The 17985-nt window shown below is 45.4% G+C and overlaps 1 protein-coding gene across 4 annotated transcripts; it reads left to right on the top strand.

The window, feature by feature from the left end:
* Positions 1-2518: 2518 nt before the first annotated feature.
* On the top strand, positions 2519-17123 carry TRIM14 (tripartite motif containing 14). Of its 4 annotated transcripts, none has more exons than XM_069776205.1 (6): positions 2519-2989; positions 7427-7522; positions 8503-8670; positions 10126-10288; positions 11537-11629; positions 16435-17123. In XM_069776205.1, exons 1-6 carry the CDS (start codon positions 2702-2704, stop codon positions 16968-16970), a joined length of 1344 nt encoding a protein of 447 aa, XP_069632306.1. In that variant the 5' UTR covers positions 2519-2701; the 3' UTR covers positions 16971-17123. The 4 variants fall into 4 exon arrangements, with proteins under 4 accessions (XP_069632306.1, XP_069632305.1, XP_069632308.1 ...); XM_069776204.1 differs by having other exon boundaries at positions 2520-2989; positions 8437-8670; XM_069776207.1 differs by having other exon boundaries at positions 2521-2887.
* The last annotated feature ends 862 nt before the right edge of the window (positions 17124-17985 follow it).

Raw genomic sequence — 17985 nt, 5'->3', positions numbered from 1 at the left:
AGCGGGGTCTCTCCTGCTCTTCTGACCTCTCACAACCATAGTGCAGCAGCATTTTCCTACAGTTTTAGACAGTAAAGTACCTGGGTGAAAGTACATCTGATTTTAGTGCACGATATCAGCATCTGACTATCCATTGTTTACACAAACATTTCAGTTTTATTATAACTCTCTCCTCTAAAGTAAACAATTAAAACCACAAAAAAGCCCAGAGAGTCTAGCTCAGTAAGTTTACTTGCAAAGTCATATGTGAAATGAGAAATAATGCCTCAGGCACTAATAACGTGCAAATTCTAACACTGCAAATCATAAGCCTCAGCAATCTTTACAGACAAACTGATGACGTTGTTTGGAGAGGTAGACTAGAAAGTGGATGGAAAACTGCCTGGACTGCTAGGCACAAAGTGCTGTTATAAGATGTACGAAGTCCAGATGGTAGCTGGGTACTAGTGCCATTCCTCACAGATCAATGCTGAGCCCAGTGCTCTTTAATGTTCTTATCAACAACCAGGGCAATAGAATGGACTATACCCTCAGCAAGTTTGCTGTGATCACAAACCAGGATGGGGTGGAGCAGGGAGGAATGATAGAGTGGCAGGCAGGGTCGTTCTTCTGAGGAACTCTGATGTGCTGCAGAAATGCACTAGCGTGAACCTCACAAAGGTCAAGACAGGTCTCTGGGCTTATCCAACCCATGAAGTAACTCTGCAACGATTAAGGCTGGGCACCAACAGGCTGGGGAACAACTTTTCCAGAAAAGGAAACAGGGTCCTAGGCTGAGTATCTTCCAACAGTGTGGTCTTGTGGTGATGAAGACCAGCCACACACTTCCCTGGACAAGATACACACTGACTCCATTAAGCAAACCTTGCAGAAGCCAGCAAAACAATAATGGAGCTGAAGCACAGCATGTCCAAAGAGACATGGAAGGAACCAGGCTTATTCAGCCTTCAGCAGAGAACTCAGCACTGTCTACAACTCCCTTGTGGGAATAGAGAAGATGAGGCCACAACTCTCCTTGGAAGGGAACAGTGAAACAACACGGCACAAGCTGTAACATGGAAAATGTTGATTTGACACTAGAAAAAGTTTTCACTGTGAGAATGGCAAACACCAGAACAAGGTCTGATGGAGGTTCTGAGATCCTCATCTTTATTCATTTTAAAGCAGGCACTAGCGCTTTTCTGTGTGGGGTGGTGAGAGCAAATGATGTCAATATCCCTAACAGTCCGTATAATTCTGTGACTCTAGCATGGGGTCCATAAAAGGCACTTTTGGAGAAAGTCTTTCTAAATCCCTGATTATCTCAGCAGTTCTTTGGCAGACATGATATTCCATCTGCTTTCAGTAGGACTGTTCTTGCTCCTCAATGCTCCACATTGTCCTGGTTTCAGATGGGATGGAGTTAATTTTCTTCTTAGTAGCTGGTACAGTGCGTTTTACATTTAGTGTGAGAATCATGTTGCTAACACACTGATGTTTTAGTTGCCGCTAAGTAGAGCTTATCCTAAGTTAAGGATTTTTTCAGTTTCCTATGCTCTGCCAGCAAGCAGTTGCACAAGAAGTTGGGACAGCCAGGACAGCTGACCCGAAGTAGCCAAAGGGACATTTCATACCATAGAACATCATGCTCAGTATATAAGCTGGGGGAAATTGGCTGGCCGGGAGGGGCAGATTGCTGCTCAGGGACTGGCTGGGTGGTGAACAATTGCATTGTGCATCACTTGGTTTTTCCTTGGATTTTATTTCTCTCTCTTTTTGTTATCTTTCTTTTCATTACAATTATTTTTTATTATTATTTCAATTATTAAACTGTTCTTATCTCAAGCCACGAGTTTTACTTTTTTTCCAACTCTCCTCCCCATCCCACAGCGGGGGGGGAAGGGTGTGAGTGAGCAGCTGCATGCTCCTTAGTTAAACCATGACACATATCCTCATGTATTAATACATATACTGATTGACTCGCCAACTTTCCACCAAAATTCTCGTTTTAAAATCTCTTCCTATTTTTTCACATTTCCTTTTTTTTTTTGTCAATATTCTGGATCACGTCTATTCACAGAAAGAAACAAGCAAATAAAAAAAACCCTTATGAATTTGGTTGAATGTAGCTCAGAGTTTTGGTCAAAGAAGGTAAGTATACAAACTTTGCAAGACTGTGAACATTTTCTTTCTATTTCTATGAATGAGACATTACACAGGACGTCTAATTGAAAAATGGCGAAAAAAACACAGCCGGAAGCCAAGTTTTTCTGGTTTTGGATCGGCGTAGGTGTTTTGCTCGGCTACAAATCTGAGGGCACTCCTCATCGACGCAGCTGAAATCCCACAAAACAGTCAAACTTGTGCCTACTCAGGTACCAGGCAGAGGCGGCTGCCCGCCGGTGCAGCTCCCACGGCGGCGCCCCTCCCGCCCCCCATGCGCACCGGCACCCCGGCGCAGTTCTCGCCAGCATTTGCTGCCCGGCACCAACCGCTGAGCTGGGGGTGACGCGGGCCGGCCCCGCTCCGCTCCGCTCCGCCCCGCCGCCCTCTCGGGGGGGCACGAGGCAGGGCGAGGCCGCCGTCCGCGGGCGGCAGCTCCCGTGCGCACTTGCGAACGATACGCCTCCCGCCGCCCCACGCGCAGGCACCGCTTGCCGGGCGAAGCGCGGCGGCCGCGCCCGCCTGCCCGGCCAGGCTCCCGTCCGGCGCCGCGGCCGCCATGGCGCAGGGGCTGCCGTGGGCCTCGGTCCCGGAGGGGGCGCGGGCGTGCGGCGTCCACGCGGGGCGGCCGCTGGAGCTGTTCTGCGAGGACTGTGAGCGCTGCGTCTGCGCCCTCTGCCCGGTCCTGGGCCCGCACCGCGGACACCGCGCCTGCCTCCTGCCCCACGCCGTCCGTCAGAAGAAGGTGAGCGCCGCGCACGGGCGCCGGGCGATGTCCCCGGGGCGTGCCTGGCCCGCGCCTCCTGCGGAGCCCCTGCGTCTCCGGGACTGCCGAGCTTCGCTGCGGGTTTGCCGCGGCGGGGACTTTTTCTGCGAGACGGGCTCCAGGGGAGCGCGGGGACGGGACTGGGGTATAACCGGGAGCTGGGACGGCCACGGGGCGCGGAGCTGCGGATACTCCTGATTTGGTTGTATTTCCTCATTTCTGGGACTGGAGCAGCTAGGTTTTCTTTGGCCAGGGTGAGATGGTGGCAGCTGTGAGTATTAGTGCAGTGGGCAGCAGTAGGCTGAGTATCTTCAGCCTGTGGCCTTGCTTTGCTTGCCTTATAAACAGGTTGTGGAGCTCAGGTTTTGTCACATCAATTTTGTAGGCCATACTGGCTGGAAGAACAAAGTTTCTGTACTTGGGCAAGTGCTTTGTGAATCCCATATGGACAGGTGTCAGCATGCTGTCACTGCACAGGGATGTAGTTTGTGCATGAGGGGGAGAGAGTTATCCAGTCACACCCCAAGTGCACGCATAACAGGAGTGTAAATCAAGGGACAGTGGGGAGGTGACATTGACTGTCAGGTCGCATGCAGCAGCATTTGCTCCTCAGACCTTCTGTGGGGTATCAGAGGAGATTGGTTGCCCAGGGGGACTTGTTTTCATTGCCAGGCTGGAAGTACCTTTGACAGAAACATGGATGCCACTGGGGGAGCAGAAAGGCCATTTCTGTTTATCCCCTTCCTCTGTTGCTGTAGCTTGCTAGACCACACTGACTCTTGTCCTGGTTTAGGCTGGAATAATTTTCTTTCTAGGAGCTGGTATAATATTTTGGGTTCAGTATGAGAAGAATGTTGATAACACACTGATGTATTTAGTTGTTTCTAAGTAGTGTTTATACCAAGTCAAGGATTTTTCAGCTTCTCATGCCCAGCCAGCAAGAAGGCTGGAGGGGCACAAGAAGCTGGGAGGGGACGCAGCCAGGACAGCTGGCTGAAACTGGCCAATGGGGTATTCCATACCATGTGATGTCATGCCCAGTATATAAACTGAGGGGAGTGGGGCTAAGGGGCAGATTGCTGCTTGGAACTAACTGGGCATCAGTTGGTGAGTGGTGAGGAATTGCATTGTGCATTACTTGTTTTATATATTCCAATTCTTTCATTATTGTTGTTATTATCATTACTAGTTTCTTCCCTTCTGTTCTGTTAAACTGTCTTTATCTCAACCCATGAGTTTTACTTTTTTTTTCTGATTTTCTCCCTCATCCCACTGGGGGGGGGCGGTGAGTGTGTGGCGGTGTGGTGCTTAGTTGCTGGTTGGGATTAAACCACAACAGTCCTCATGCAGAGAGCGTGTTCTCTGACAGCTCCTTAGGGATGGGGAGCAGGGGTTGTTGTGGGTTAATCCCAGTAGGCAGCTAAGCACCATGCAGCTGCCTGCTCACTCCCCCTCCCTTGCCCAGTAGGACAGGGGAAGAGGAAAGGAAGGCTAAAACCAAGAAAACTCGTGGCTGAGATAAAAATAGTGTAATAAGCGAAAGAGAAGTGGAAGAAGAGAGGAAGAGAACAAAATAAAACAAGTGATGCAAAGGCTCACCACCTCCCATGGGTAGACCAGTGCCCAGCCAGTTCCTGAGCAAAAGATGGCTAACCCACCTAAATCCCCTCTTCTCCATTTTGTTGCTGAGCATGATGTTGTATGTCATGGGCTATCTCTTTGGTTAGTTTGGGTCATCTGCCTGCTTGTGTCCTCTCCCAACATCTTGTGCACTTGCAGTATAGTCACATCTATAATGCAGCACCATATGAGCTACTAAGAGGAAAATTAGCTCTGTCCCAGCCACAACTAGCACAGGGGTTCTTCCCTAAGTGTTTTTTATTTATCCTAATTTAGCTGTCCATTGAGCAGCCCCAGGAGGCTTTGCACGCTTGCCCTGTACTTCCTGCTTGTGCTTTGTTTTACTCCAGAGAGCCTGCCAGAAGGCTTGCTGAGGCCTGCATGCTGTGGTGCTAAGCTTGGGAGGCGTAAGAAGTAGTAACACAGAGGTTTGATGTTCAGGAGGTTTTATTTTTTCCACCTCAATTTCAGAGAGGTCCTTCCCCCTCCTTCTCTGGTATTTTGCAGCAGTGTTACTAGGAAGTTTCCTAGTTACCACTAGGATTGTGAGCAGATGCACAGGTCATGCTAAATTCCTCTGGTGTTTTATTGCACTTCATGTGAGAGAGCAGTACAAGGGTAGAGGGCAGTACACTAGGCCTCAAGCAAACAGCAGCAGCACAGGGGAAAGACCATTGAAGATGTCAGGGCAACTCAGAGCACTGTTCCGGCCTGCTGGTGTGCTTTCATCCAAAGTATCCCGCTTGCAGCTGGGAACTCACTACAGTGTTTGCATTCCCTTCATGACACTGGGGCAATGTGTGGATGCAGGTGGTGTGCTGTGGCAACCTGATTTGAGCCAGGGTAGAGTGCACAAAGCGACAAGTTTTGCTGGTTCCCTGGGGGTCACTTGGACACAGGGGAGCAGATGCTGTTGATAACCAGTTATTTGTCTCTGTGCCAAAACAGGAAGTGAGCAGGGTAGGAACTTGGGTCCCCATGTGACACTGTCCCTAGGGGAGTCTTTGCTGACATCTACTGGCTTAAGCGATTTTGTTTGCTGGGAGCAGTTTTTCTGTGCAGCCCTTGTGATGTGACATCAGCCCAGCAGCATGCGAGAATCTTTCTCAGGGCTTTTAGCAAATCCTATCTGTGGATGCTAAGAAGAGACGAGAACCATTGTGTGAGGTCCATGAGGTCCATCAGCTCGTTCATCCCTGGATCTAAGGTTGTATAAAATCATCTGGAAGGACACTCCCTGTGCTCCTGAATGTGGGACATAGGATCAGCATGCTGTGCACTTGATATGTGTCCTGTGAGCCTGACTGGAGCTAGGAGTCTCATCTCTCAGAAATCCTTGCTGTTACAGTGTTTTCACTCGAGTGAGTTGGGGCATCCAGGCAATCCCTAAGGGAATGTTTTTGGAGTTGATTCTTCAGGGTGAATGACATGGGTTGCCTGCCTGTGTTGCAGACACAGTGTCTCCACTGCTAAGAAGCAGCTCTTTAGTTTATCTCTGTAAAGCAAGTAATGTTTAACCAGAAATGCTTTGGGTTGGCATCCAGTATTTGCATATGATCACCATTGTGAGGGACTAAGTGCCTGAGGTGGTGTGTTCTACTAGTAGGGAAGGAAGACTGGGTTTTGCTCTGTGGTCTTTGTCAGTCTTTGAGAAAAGGAATGAGGTCTAGGCTGCAAAGTAAATTGAGGAAGGCTGATACCTAGTAGAACTCCTGAATCTTCAAGTGGTGCAGAACTCTTCTGGTCTTTCAGGGACAAGACTGGAAAATTGTGGCTGGAATGGATGGCGTAACATGACTATCTTGCTCCATGCAAGAACATTTATCTGCTTGCATGGATGTGCCTGTGCCAAGGCACTTCCAGGTGCAGAGTCTCTGGCTTTTGCTGGGAGCTCATTTTCTTCTGTCTCTGTCATAATCAAATGAAAAATTGCATGTGTTTTCAAAGGAGGCAAATGTCAAAAATGCAAACTGTTGCCCATGAAGCAACACTTATGGTCAGTCAACCCTGCAGAGTTTAAATGCCATGCTGACCTGGGGATGTTGCAGTGGGCTGGTGCATATGCATGCAGGTACTCTTGACTGGGTCTCAGCTGCAGAACAGGACACTGGTAACAGCTACAGCTCTGGTGCTAGCTTACCTGTTTTTTACTGAGAGGCTCTGTTATAACACTAGTGCACTGAGAGCATGGGCCAGCATTGCTTGGATCTTTCATGGTACTAATGAAATAAATGCATGACCAAGTGCACCAAGACTGTTCATTCTGCTGGACAGGGGACAGCTGATTCCAGAGGGCTGTGGGTGAGAAACTGTGGGGCTAGACACAGCAGAACATTAACTGTGCTGTGCTGCTCAGTGCATCTCAGGGCACGCCACAAGTATCACAGATACTATGATTAGTAGCCAAGCTGATAGTATTTGTTGTTGCAGGCATTTAGACTACAGCATCACTGTAGTGATGGTGGGGTATTTCTGATGGGTCTTTTGTACACTGGGAAGCATTTTGACTCTAGGCAGAACATCCCACTGATCCTCTGAATCAAAAGTACTTGGTTAGCTGCCCTTCAGCTGCTAAATGCACGAGCATGTAGTCTTGAAATGCACAGTGCCATAGATGTAAAGATGAAAAGGTTTTTTTCACCATAGGTTTGCCTGTTCCTTATAAAGGTGGTACTAATTTGCACAGCTCTCTGAGTCTTACCAGTATAACCACCAGGAGCAGGTGCAGGTGAAATGCTGAAATCCTTACATTTCATCACTACTGGCCTTAATAAGCCTCATAAACTGAGTGTTTCAGTGACATACTCCCCTATATGGAAAGCAAGCGGGATACGGAATTCTGGCTTTTACAGATGTTGTTATGAAACAGTGTTTTGTTTTGGTTTTGTTGCTGTATAGGAACTCATGGCATTGTGTTTGAAGGATCTAGAAGAGAGAAAAGAGCAAGAAGCTGGTAACAGAAGGAGCATAGAGCAGGCCGCTAATGATCTGAAGGTAAAGTGTGGTTTGCTTCTCCACTGGATGGTCATTTTCCAGGGAGAGACATTTTGCTTTCTCTGTTGCTCAAAGAGCCTGGTAGCTCCTCTGCAGCTTCAAAGACCCAGGCAGCTACTGCTTCTCAGGAAAAGAGTGTATTCCCCGTATCCATCACAACATATTACTGTCAAAGGGAGAGAAGAAGGAAGAGTTTCCAAAGGCCTGGCCCTCACTCTCAGATCAGCCAAACATCTCTGGGAGAACAATGTTGAATTTTTTTGCAGAGGAGTAGTAAATAGCACCTGCTGCATATGTTATTCTGGCTTCACTGATGTATATTGTATTGCACTGAACTGCATTATTGAACAATCTGACTTCAGAGTTAAATAAACAAAAGAACAGTTCTACTGATTCTGTCTTAAGAATGGGAATGTGTGCTAAGCTCTACCTCATTTATAGAGCATGAAACAGTGCATCTCTAAGCATCTCTGTTACAGAAACATTAGTAAGAGCTGGAGGGAGCTCTGTAGAGGTTTGGGACCTTGCGGTTTGATGTCACTTCATTTTGGAGGCTTTCTTTTTCTAGCAGTTCCCTGTCCCTAGCTTGCTTTAAAAGGGGGCAAAGTGTTGCTACCGAAGGACCAGGTCTGCTGGTTGTAGCAGTTGGCACCTGACCCTGTTACACTCCAGCTGAAAACAATGTTTTCTACATAAATAGGCATGTTGGAATCTGCTCTCAAGCTTTTCCACCCAGGATATCAGTAGGTAAATCCTGGCTGCACTTCCCTTAAGGGCTGAACGCTCATTTCTCAAGAGGTGCAGCAAATGAGTAAAATTCAACCAAAATGTAATGTTGAAAGCCTGGGAGAGAAATGCCTGAAATGTTTATGGTCTGCTGAGTATGGGGGGACACTCTTCTGCTTCATCTATAGGCACATGCCATTATGAGCAAAAGGCAGCTGTCAGACAGTATGACTGAGCTCCTGTTGCTACTTCAGGAAGAGGAGAGTCTGGCAAAAAACTTCATTGATGAAAAGACTCAACAAGCCCTGGAAGCACATGATAAGCAGTTGGAGTCCTGTCGAGAAAAGCTTGCAGCCCTGGAGACCTTCTCATGTCGAATCAGACAAATACAACAGCACAGTGATCCTGTTCAGTTGCTGGAGGTGGTATTTTATGGTCTCTTTCAACCTCTTATCCTCCTAGTCCCTGGTAAACTGCTCTAGTGATCACCTCAGTAGATCTTTCTGTATGTAAGCAGCATCTTTCTCACTGATTTTTAATCTTCTTTTTGCTGGTATTTTGGTGGACCAGTTTGGTTCCTGATTTTTGAGCTGTTAGGTGTTCTTGCTATGGCATTGATTTCAGGTCTGTATGAAATTCATGTTAATTTTAAGCATATATGGAACAGAGTTATACGTGTCTCTTAATCTTGAAGACAAATGCTGTATCAGGTCTTTCCTTGTGCGGTGTAATATGAAGGTCTGAGAAAAGGCAGCCCTCTCGGGAACCTAAGGAGGAAGGCTAAATTGTCTCATTTCTTTAATTGCAAGAGATCCTAATCACCCTGAGCAACAGCCATCATTTTACTGTGGGAGCAGCTCGGAACACCTGGCATTTGTTTTCAAGAGTGAACTGTTAGAATTTGTTGTGCTGCATGTTTGCCAAGCCTTTGAAGAACTAGTTTTACAAGATGAGGTTGGAGGATGGCCTTGTGTATGCCTGGGAAGATGTGACTGAAGACAGTCACGAGTATGTGTATGGAATGTTTTTATCTTTAACTGTTCTGAGGACTGGCAAACATCCCAGCTGAGCCAGATATGTGCTCCTGTGTTAGTAGTATTGGCTGTATGCCATTAGTTCTTTCTAGATCTTTGCTGAAACATATATAAGTTTGATCCTTCAGTGAAATAAACGGAATCTTGTACAGATAGCTTGAGCGCTTAATTCAGTCGCGGCAGGGAGGCAGTGGTTTTGGTTTTGTGTACAGATAAATGTCAGCTTCTCTTTCCTAATGGTCTTCTTCACTTTCCTTGGGAAGGGTGTGTTGCCATATGCTTATGCCCTGACACAAGTCAAAGGATGCCATTCTTCACAGGAAGGCATTTTTACATCCTTGCAACTTAGCAGACTTGAGAGTCTTCGTTGTTGTGAGTGATATGGCCCTGGCACTCCGCTGTGTGTGCTAGCAACATACCTCTACGTGGGAAGCTGCTCCTCATGGTTTTGGGAGAGATTTTTTATGGGGAATGCTGGATTTTATTCTTTAGATTGCTTTTAAAACTTAGTGGTTTAATTTTCCCATTGTTGGTATTCCCCACAAAGGGTTCTAGCCAGATTAAACTCATCCCCATCTTGCGAGTGTCCTGGGAGACCCTGTTTTAACGATGACTGTTGGGTTCTCCATCTCAGAGGTAGCCCCTCACTCCACTGACAGGAGGATCTAATGGGCTGGCTAATGACCTACTAGGGAGGCTGAACACAGCAAGGTTTGTCTATTGTGGCCCATGTTTACCTAGTGATGGAGCTGTCCTTGCTCTGTGGCGTGTGGGAGCTGGGAGGGAAGAGTCCATTCGTGTCACTGTCTCTACTAACTGGAGAATTTGTCTTTCTGCCCTCAGAAGTACACAGAAATCGAGAAGGAAATGCAGGAGCCTAGGCGCCTGTTAGAACAATGGCATCCAATACCTCTCTCGTTTGAGCACATCCTTAACCATTATAAGCACTTTGTGACAGCTCTTCAGTCCTTTCTACAGAAACCAATAGAAGCCCGGCTTAAAGAAGGTACCTGGGAGAGTGCTGTGAATTTTGCTTTCTCCTGCTCTCCTTTTAAATAAAGTGTGGTCTGTAAGAAAGAGCAGGACTTTTTACCAAATCAGCTGAAGACATCAGCAGCTTTTCAGGCATGGGTACTGTTCTCTGACAGCATTGGTGTAATGTTGCTATAGCAGTGGTGATTTAAGAATGTAAGAGGTTTCTCTTTCAACTCTGAAGATGGCCTTTTGTGCCTTAAAGTTTGTCTGATGCTTTCTTCCAGCTCTATCAGTTACTTCATGCAACTTACTTCTTCCTGCAGAGCTTACCTTGCTTATATCCCTAGACCACCACACCTACATGACGTAGGTGTTCTCTTCTTTCAGTCACTGTTGGGTGTAAGTGCTCTGGCAGGACATCTGGCAGGCATGGAACATCAGGTACCTGTAAAATTGGAAAGCTTTTTCTAGTTGATGTACCTGGTGATCTTTCTGTCTCAGGCAGTCTGAAGAATTCTCTTTTTTGCTTCTTTAAAGGTGGGTCAATGTGTTCTGCTTAGAGCTCCTTTTGTGTTTGAGCTGGTATTTCATCCTTAAGTGACCTCTGGCATGATTAAGGCAAGGAGTTTCCCAATGGGATGCAAAGTCACAAACCCAAATAACCATGGGGAAACCCTGCGACTTGAGTTACAGGTGAGCAGGGCAATACTAGCTGTCACATTCCACCCAGCTACCTTTTAATAATCCCTTTTCTGAGAGTTGCCACCAAGAACAGTATAGCAGGGTGCTGGGGAAAATGGTCAGACCAGATCTGAAAGGCCACTGCAGGATGTGTGGAGGATTGCTACAGTACAGTGCAGGTGCTTTGTAGCTAGCATCTGCAGTTGTCTTTAGCTGCCTGACTCTGCTCCCCTCTATCAGAGGGGTCCTTTTTGAGGAATGGGAGGTGCTTACTTGGGGTTATGCTCAATTGTGTGGTTCTTTGGCAACACTGGGATCCAGCATCTCCAGCTACCCAAAGAGCTTAGGGTTGAAAGTGTACAGAGTGAGTACCCCTTCCCCAGCAAAAGTAACACAGTTTGTCCCCTAAAGTTGGAAAGTGGAGTGTGACAGTATGACCTTCCCCAGGACATGGGTGGAATTCACACCAAAGAGGCAAAGCCTGAATACCCTGGTCCAGCAAAATTGCCCATGGTGTTCTATTTTTAAAATCTTCATAGTACAGCCATGTTCTTCTACTGGCAGACTCCCTAAACTGTTAATTTTCATCTCTGCCCAGATGTTTTCAGTAGCCTGAATGCCACTGCAAAGAAGGAGCCTGGAACGGTGTTGAAAACCATGTCTCCTGTTGATCGGTTGCTTTTCTTAAAACGTAAGTATGGTTGAACAAAAGTTAGAAGCACTCCGAACACTTATGGCTCAGTCACTGAAACAGTCAATGAATGTGTGGTGCCACTATCTTAAAACAGTATCTTAAAGGGGTTCTGATGTTTACAGTGTTTGTGAGGAACAAGTGCTCTGCACTGCCTGAAAGTCATTACCCTTTTCTGTACCTCAGGTTGGGAAAGAAATTTTACTTTCTGTCTGTGAAATCTTGATCCTTTGTTTTTATTCAGAACTGCCAGTGTGTCAATCAGCTAGTAGCTAATTTAGTTTTTGAAGACTTTTCTATTCTCCAGATCATTGTGGTCTGTCTTTAATTATGTCCATCATGTAATACGTTAAAGGTCAATCTACAGATGATCCTTTTCTCTGGTGTTGGTAGGAAAAATGTACAGTCAATTGTTCCATCTCTCTGATGGGAAGCTAATGGACATTTCATGTGGCCTGCAGCAGATGAGGACTGTAACTGTTTTTAATCTCAAAGCTGTAACATTCCCTATTACCATGTGTCCTGGTTTCATCTGGGATAGAGTTAACTGTCTTCCTAGTAGCTGGTACAGTGCTATGTTTTGAGTTCAGTATGTGAAGAATGTTGATAACACTGATGTTTTCAGTTGTTGCTCAGTAGTGTTTAGACTAGAGTCAAGGATTTTTCAGCTTCTCATGCCCAGCCAGGGAACCTGACCCAAACTGGCCAACAGTGTATTCCATACCATGTGACGTCCCATCTAGTATAGGAACTGGGAAGTGGGGGCAGGGAATCGCCGCTCAGGGACTGGCTGGGTGTCGGTCGGCGGGTGGTGAGCAGTTGCCCTGCGCATCATTTGTACATTTCAATCCTTTTATTACTACTGATGTCATTTTATTAGTGTTATCATTATCATTATTAGTTTCTTCTTTTCTGTTCTATTAAACCGTTCTTATCTCAACCCACGAGTTTTACTTCTTTTTCCCGATTTTCTCCCCCATCCCACTGGATGGGGGGGAGTGAGTGAGCGGCTGCATGGTGCTTAGTTGCTGGCTGGGGTTAAACCACGACACCATGGTACCTAGTGGCAAAAGCCTGTTGTAAGAGGAGGTCTGTTTTCCAGCCTGGATCCAGCCCAGTGGAGGCCATGACTGTGACCAAGTGGACACTTGACTTCTGGCTGTTACTCAGTAAGGAGGGCAAGGGCCAGCACTCTGCTGGTAGAGTGGGTTACATACTGTCCCTGCACCTATGGGGTGGTGTGTTGAGATGGGTGTTTTTCAGTGTTGTTACTTTGTCTTGTTTCTGTGCTCTCCTGAGTGAGCTTTTAAGTCCAAACACTGCAACTTTTTCATTCCAAACAGGTTATCTCAATTGGAGATGAGCAAACAGGTGTTGCACTTGGAAAAGCAGCAGGTGTTAAGAAATCAGGAATGTAATGAGCAAAGTCTGTCTTCTTGGCTGTGATGTTATGGGTCTTTTGCCACTGGCATCATTTCTGTGCTGCAGGATCCAGACTAAGTCAGTCACTTTGTAACCAGAACCTGTTAAGGTGCTAGGACAGCCAGTCTGTGCCACTGAGCACTTGCTACTAAGAGAGCACTGCAGCAGTGTTTGGCTGGCAGTGAACTAGGCTCCTGAGTTTCATGAATGCCATTCTGTATGTCCTTCAGGCTGCCTCTTGATGGATTCATGGAGAAAGCACTGTATTTGCTTCACTTGTGACCAGTCACTTCAAGGGCTGAAACAACAATTTCTCAACTCTGTTAAAGCTAAATATGACAAACCACCTCATTAAGAAAGATGTGCAGCTGCTCATAGGCCAGTGAAATTGACAAACCTTGGTCATAAATATTAGGACTTGAAGTTACTTAAAATTTTCATTACTTAAAATTTTCATCACTTGGGAGAAGTGGAAGAATTGCAGTCCTCCAATAATCCAAACAATTCTACCTGTTTTGCATGATTTTTCTAGTCAAATTCACATTTATGCTTCCAAACATTAGCAGCTGAAATCAGTTTGGTGTTTGGGGTTTTGCTGCTTTTTTAAAGCAATGGAGGTATTTCCATTTGCTTGAGATGTAGTAGTTATGTGTTTTATGAAAATCTAGGTTTTTCAGGTAAATTTGACTGACAGACATCACTACTTACTTGCACAGCTTTTCAAGTGGTTACTGGAAAAAGCAGACAGTGAAGCCAGGCCTTTTAAATCCTCTCTACTTTAGATGTCTTTTGGTCTTTAGTGTCACCTGTGTTCTGTACAAACTTAGCATCCCCATTGTGTACTACTTTCTTTTCTTTACACGCAAGTATACTTTACATGCAAGTATAAAGCGCAAGTCTTTGTTGCAATTAACTGTGCTGTGAATGGACCCTCACTGAATGTGAGATGTCCGTTTCTTTGTGGACATTGTAAATAGGCTGTGCACCACAGTGCTGGTGGTCTTTTCACAGCGAACTGTGGGAAACCTTACTTAGCCTTCCCTGCTCATGGCAGGAAGTCATGGGAGAGTAACAGAGGACCAACAGAGAATGGAGTGATTTATGCATTGCTCTGATGGCAGAGAGGAGGATTCCAGCCTGAATGAAAACAGCTTCTGGGCTTTAGACTATCGAATATGCCAACTAGCCCAGGTTAGACTTACTTGATTTATGGGAGAGGGCGCTCTGTGAGAACATAGGAGAGGAAATAGCAACAAAGTCAAACGAGCAACAGATTAATGCAGTGGCAAAGACAGATTTCTCTCATACAGTAACCTGCTGTATAATTACCTTTCATTTCTAAATTCAGCACTGAAGAGCAAGGAAAATACTGAAGTTCTTGTTTCAATGGGTCTGTTGCTCCATGTTGTGTTCAGTTAGTACTATGCTGCCTGTGAAAGACTGTAATCTATGAGATCACAGGTCCAAACGTAGTTCAGATATGCAACACTGCAGAGAAACCAAAGCAGTCTGGATTTTAAAATATTATAAACATGTATTTCCCTAACTTTCATTTTAAAAGTTTAGTTACTCTGAAAAGCAGCTTCAGGATATTAAATGTATTTGCCACGTGGCATTTAAAACATCGAAGCTTCAAAGTTTATCTAGACTAAGATTAAAATTACATTCGGTCAAAAAACCCAGCTATGAACTGAGTGAAATATGACTCAGTTTTTATTGCAAATATTGCTGGATGTATTGTATACTTTGTTTTCTTCACTTACAAGAAAAAATAGATGTGCTCATTCTTTGGAATAGTTTTAAGATACAAACTAAGTTTACATCTTACCGCCAGTGCTTTCTGAAGTACTCTTAATTCATGACAATGTATGTTCCTTTAGGTACCCAACTCCGACACTGTTTTTGTCAGGCTTGACAGGAAGAGTGAAGGGGATTGTTTAAGGATGTCAGATTCTGTTTTCAAAGGGAGTATCTTGGTTATTTGTAGAACAGGAAATCAGAAAACACATGCTAACACAGTAAATTATTGATATAGAGTATATTATGAGAACTTTTCTGAGACATGCACCAGTTTAATATTGTAGGACAGTATATTCAGAGAAGAATCTAATCTTAAAAACCTTGTAGCTTTTTGACCTGTCCTGTGTCATTTCAAACTTGTTTAATTTGATATAGGTTTTTTTTTTTTCCCTCTGGCTTTGTGATTTCCAGTCCTGTGACAGCTGCTTCTTGCTAAAACAACTCTTAAGCTGCTGCTGAATTAAGACAGTGATTTCTAGGGTGTAGTTTCAGACTGTGATTTTTCTTTTCTAAATGTCAGGTTAGGTGCTATGAATCCTCTGGGAGCTGGTAAGCTGTTCCTTTGCAATGTACATGATGCTGCTGCCCAGAGCTGTGGTGCTTTTGTGAGAAACACTCTAGTGCATCTTCAAATGTGATTTCAGTGGAATGGGACCTCACAACCCAAGAGTCCGCTCCACTGCTCTCTAAAATCCTTAAGCTGTAATCCCACCAGAAGTCTCCAACTATTCCACATGAAGTAGAAGCTCTCAGTGTTTGTTCCCTACCTAGCTGTATTCATCTTCTGATTTGTGAACCACGCATATACTCTTACATACTTGTCTTTTACTGACCTGCTTTAAAACCTATGCAATGTTAAAGCATCAGTGCATATAAATAGTGCCATGCTTTTGTACCGATCCAATATCGGGGAGGGTTCTTAAACGATCCCAAGAGCAAGATTAAGACACAGACGAGGTCAGATGCCGTACAACCTTACAAGTTTTATTTCCTATAACAACTGATAATAGTGACAGGACAGAGGGAAGAAGAAAGGAAAAAGAGACAGTCCTAAGCAAGAAAACGGGAGAGATGCAGCAAGACTAGTTACCACCACCACGAAGCCAGCAACGTCCCGTTGGCTTGGTCTTGGTGCAGGTGATGGGGGTCCAAGTTCCAGGTTCCAGCAGACAGACGATGACAAAGTCCCAGTTCCAAGTGCTGATTTTCAATCCTTGCAGTTCCTTTCAGTTCCTTTTTCCAGTCCCTTTCAGTTCCTTTTTTGAGGGAGGAGTATGCAAGTTTTTCCGAAGAGTCCAGCCATTTCCACAGAGACTGCTAGCTTCAGGTGGATATGGTGGTTTCTTCAGGGCTTTCAGCGCCTACTCCCCCACAGCAACAGGATGCTGACGCTAGCAAATGGTCAGCAATGTTGAGACAAATATAGTCGAACACAGTCTCTTACAGCTTTCTATTAAAAATTTTCAGGTTTTTCCTTGCAAAACTGCAGGTTCCAAGACACTGCCAGCTGTGAGCTCCTTTGCAGGTTTTTTATAACTTGGTCACGATAAATCTACTAAGTATTTTTATGGTTTTGACTGCAGATGCAAGATCACCAGCCTGGGAATATGACAGCCTTCACCCAAGGCTGAAATTGTCTGGTGACCGTCTTGTAGTAAGCTGTAACTGGAGGAAGATATTTTACCCTTGTGGTCCCCAGAGATTTGATAAATTATGGCAAGTGCTAAGCAGAGATGCATTCCTCTCTGGGAGCCATTACTGGGAAGTTGACCTGCTTCACGCTGGAAAAGGATGGTGGATTGGTGCAGCCTACCCTTCCATTGGCAGGAAAGGAGACTCTGAAACCTGTCGACTGGGCTGGAATAGAGCATCTTGGTGCCTTAAGAAATTTGATCTTGAATACTGGGCATTTCACAAGGGGGAGAGAATCCCCATACTGGTAGAAGATGATCCTGATCGCATTGGTGTTTTTCTGGATTATGAAGCAGGAATCCTTTCATTCTACAATGTTACTGATGGCATGGCTCATTTGCATACCTTCCGCTGCAAGTTCACAGAACCAGTTTACCCAGCTGTGAGGCTCTGGGAAGGGTCCATTGGAATGTGCAGACTAACATAATGAAGCAAAATAAAGCCTACTATTTCATGCTTTTTCTATGAAAGCCACTTTAGCAATGATCTAAATGAATTAATCTCTGTCATGTGAAAGCTGTAACTGTGATGCTTGTAGAAGATAATAGTTAAGTTCAAGAAAACCAACTGTAATTTCTAATGTATATGCTCTTTTCAATGGGGGAAGCTGATCTGGCTTTTATAAATCATGTTGTCCTGGGTTCAGCTGGGATAGAGTTAATTTTTTTTTTTTTACAGGAACCTGGGAGGTGGGGGGCATAGCCGGGGCAGCTGACCTGAACTGGCCAAGGAGCTATTCCATACCATGTGACATCATGCTCAGTATATAAAGGGGGAGCGGGCCGGGGGGTGGGCTCTTCTTTTCGGTGGGGGAAGTGGCAGAGCGTCGGGTCCCGGGTGGTGAGCAGTTGCACTGTGCATCACTCTTTTTGTATACTTTTTCATTAGTACCGTTGTTGTTGTTGCAATTTCTTTGTGTTGTTCCAGTAAACTGCCTTTATCTCAACCCTCGAGGTTCCAGGTTTGGTTTTTTTCCTCTCCTCCGTCTCCCCCCCATCCCACCGGAGGGGGGCGGGAGGAGTGAGTGAGCGGCCGCGTGGTCCTTTGTTACCGGCTGGGCTGAAACCACGACAGTCCTTTTTGGCGCCCAACGTGGGGCACGAAGGGTTGAGATAACGACAGATCTGGCCAGAGCGTGTTGAAACAAATTTGTCATACGCATTTCTTATACTAGATAAATAGATGTTAGTCACAATGTTGATTCAGCTGTTTACATGGTGGCGTTTTGTAAGTTCTTATATGCTTTATGTATTGCCTGTAGTTGCGTATCTCATCTCTGGGAGAGTGATTGGGATTATCATTTTGCTGTACTGGGCAATGTCGACTTGTGAAATGATTACATCACTGGTCATGAGGTTAAGCTGTTATCTGTAAGAGGCAGTGATATCATTTCCAGACTTTGGGCACCTTCTGTCGGATTTTATTGGTAATTACACCCAACC

This window comes from Haliaeetus albicilla, chromosome Z (genome assembly GCF_947461875.1).
Source record: "Haliaeetus albicilla chromosome Z, bHalAlb1.1, whole genome shotgun sequence".
In the NCBI taxonomy this organism is placed as follows: domain Eukaryota; kingdom Metazoa; phylum Chordata; class Aves; order Accipitriformes; family Accipitridae; genus Haliaeetus; species Haliaeetus albicilla.
The sequence above is the reverse complement of the archived record's forward strand: the minus strand, read 5'-3'. Positions and strand labels throughout refer to the sequence as shown.

Bases quoted from the DNA above. Each gene is read 5' to 3' on its own strand.
- TRIM14 (XM_069776204.1), top strand. From the start codon at position 2,702: ATGGCGCAGGGGCTGCCGTGGGCCTCGGTCCCGGAGGGGGCGCGGGCG. The intron at 2,990-7,426 runs GTTTGCCGCGGC...GTTGCTGTATAG, and splicing joins ACTGCCGAGCTTCGCTGCGG to GAACTCATGGCATTGTGTTT. The intron at 11,630-16,434 runs GTAAGTATGGTT...TTTTGACTGCAG, and splicing joins TCGGTTGCTTTTCTTAAAAC to ATGCAAGATCACCAGCCTGG.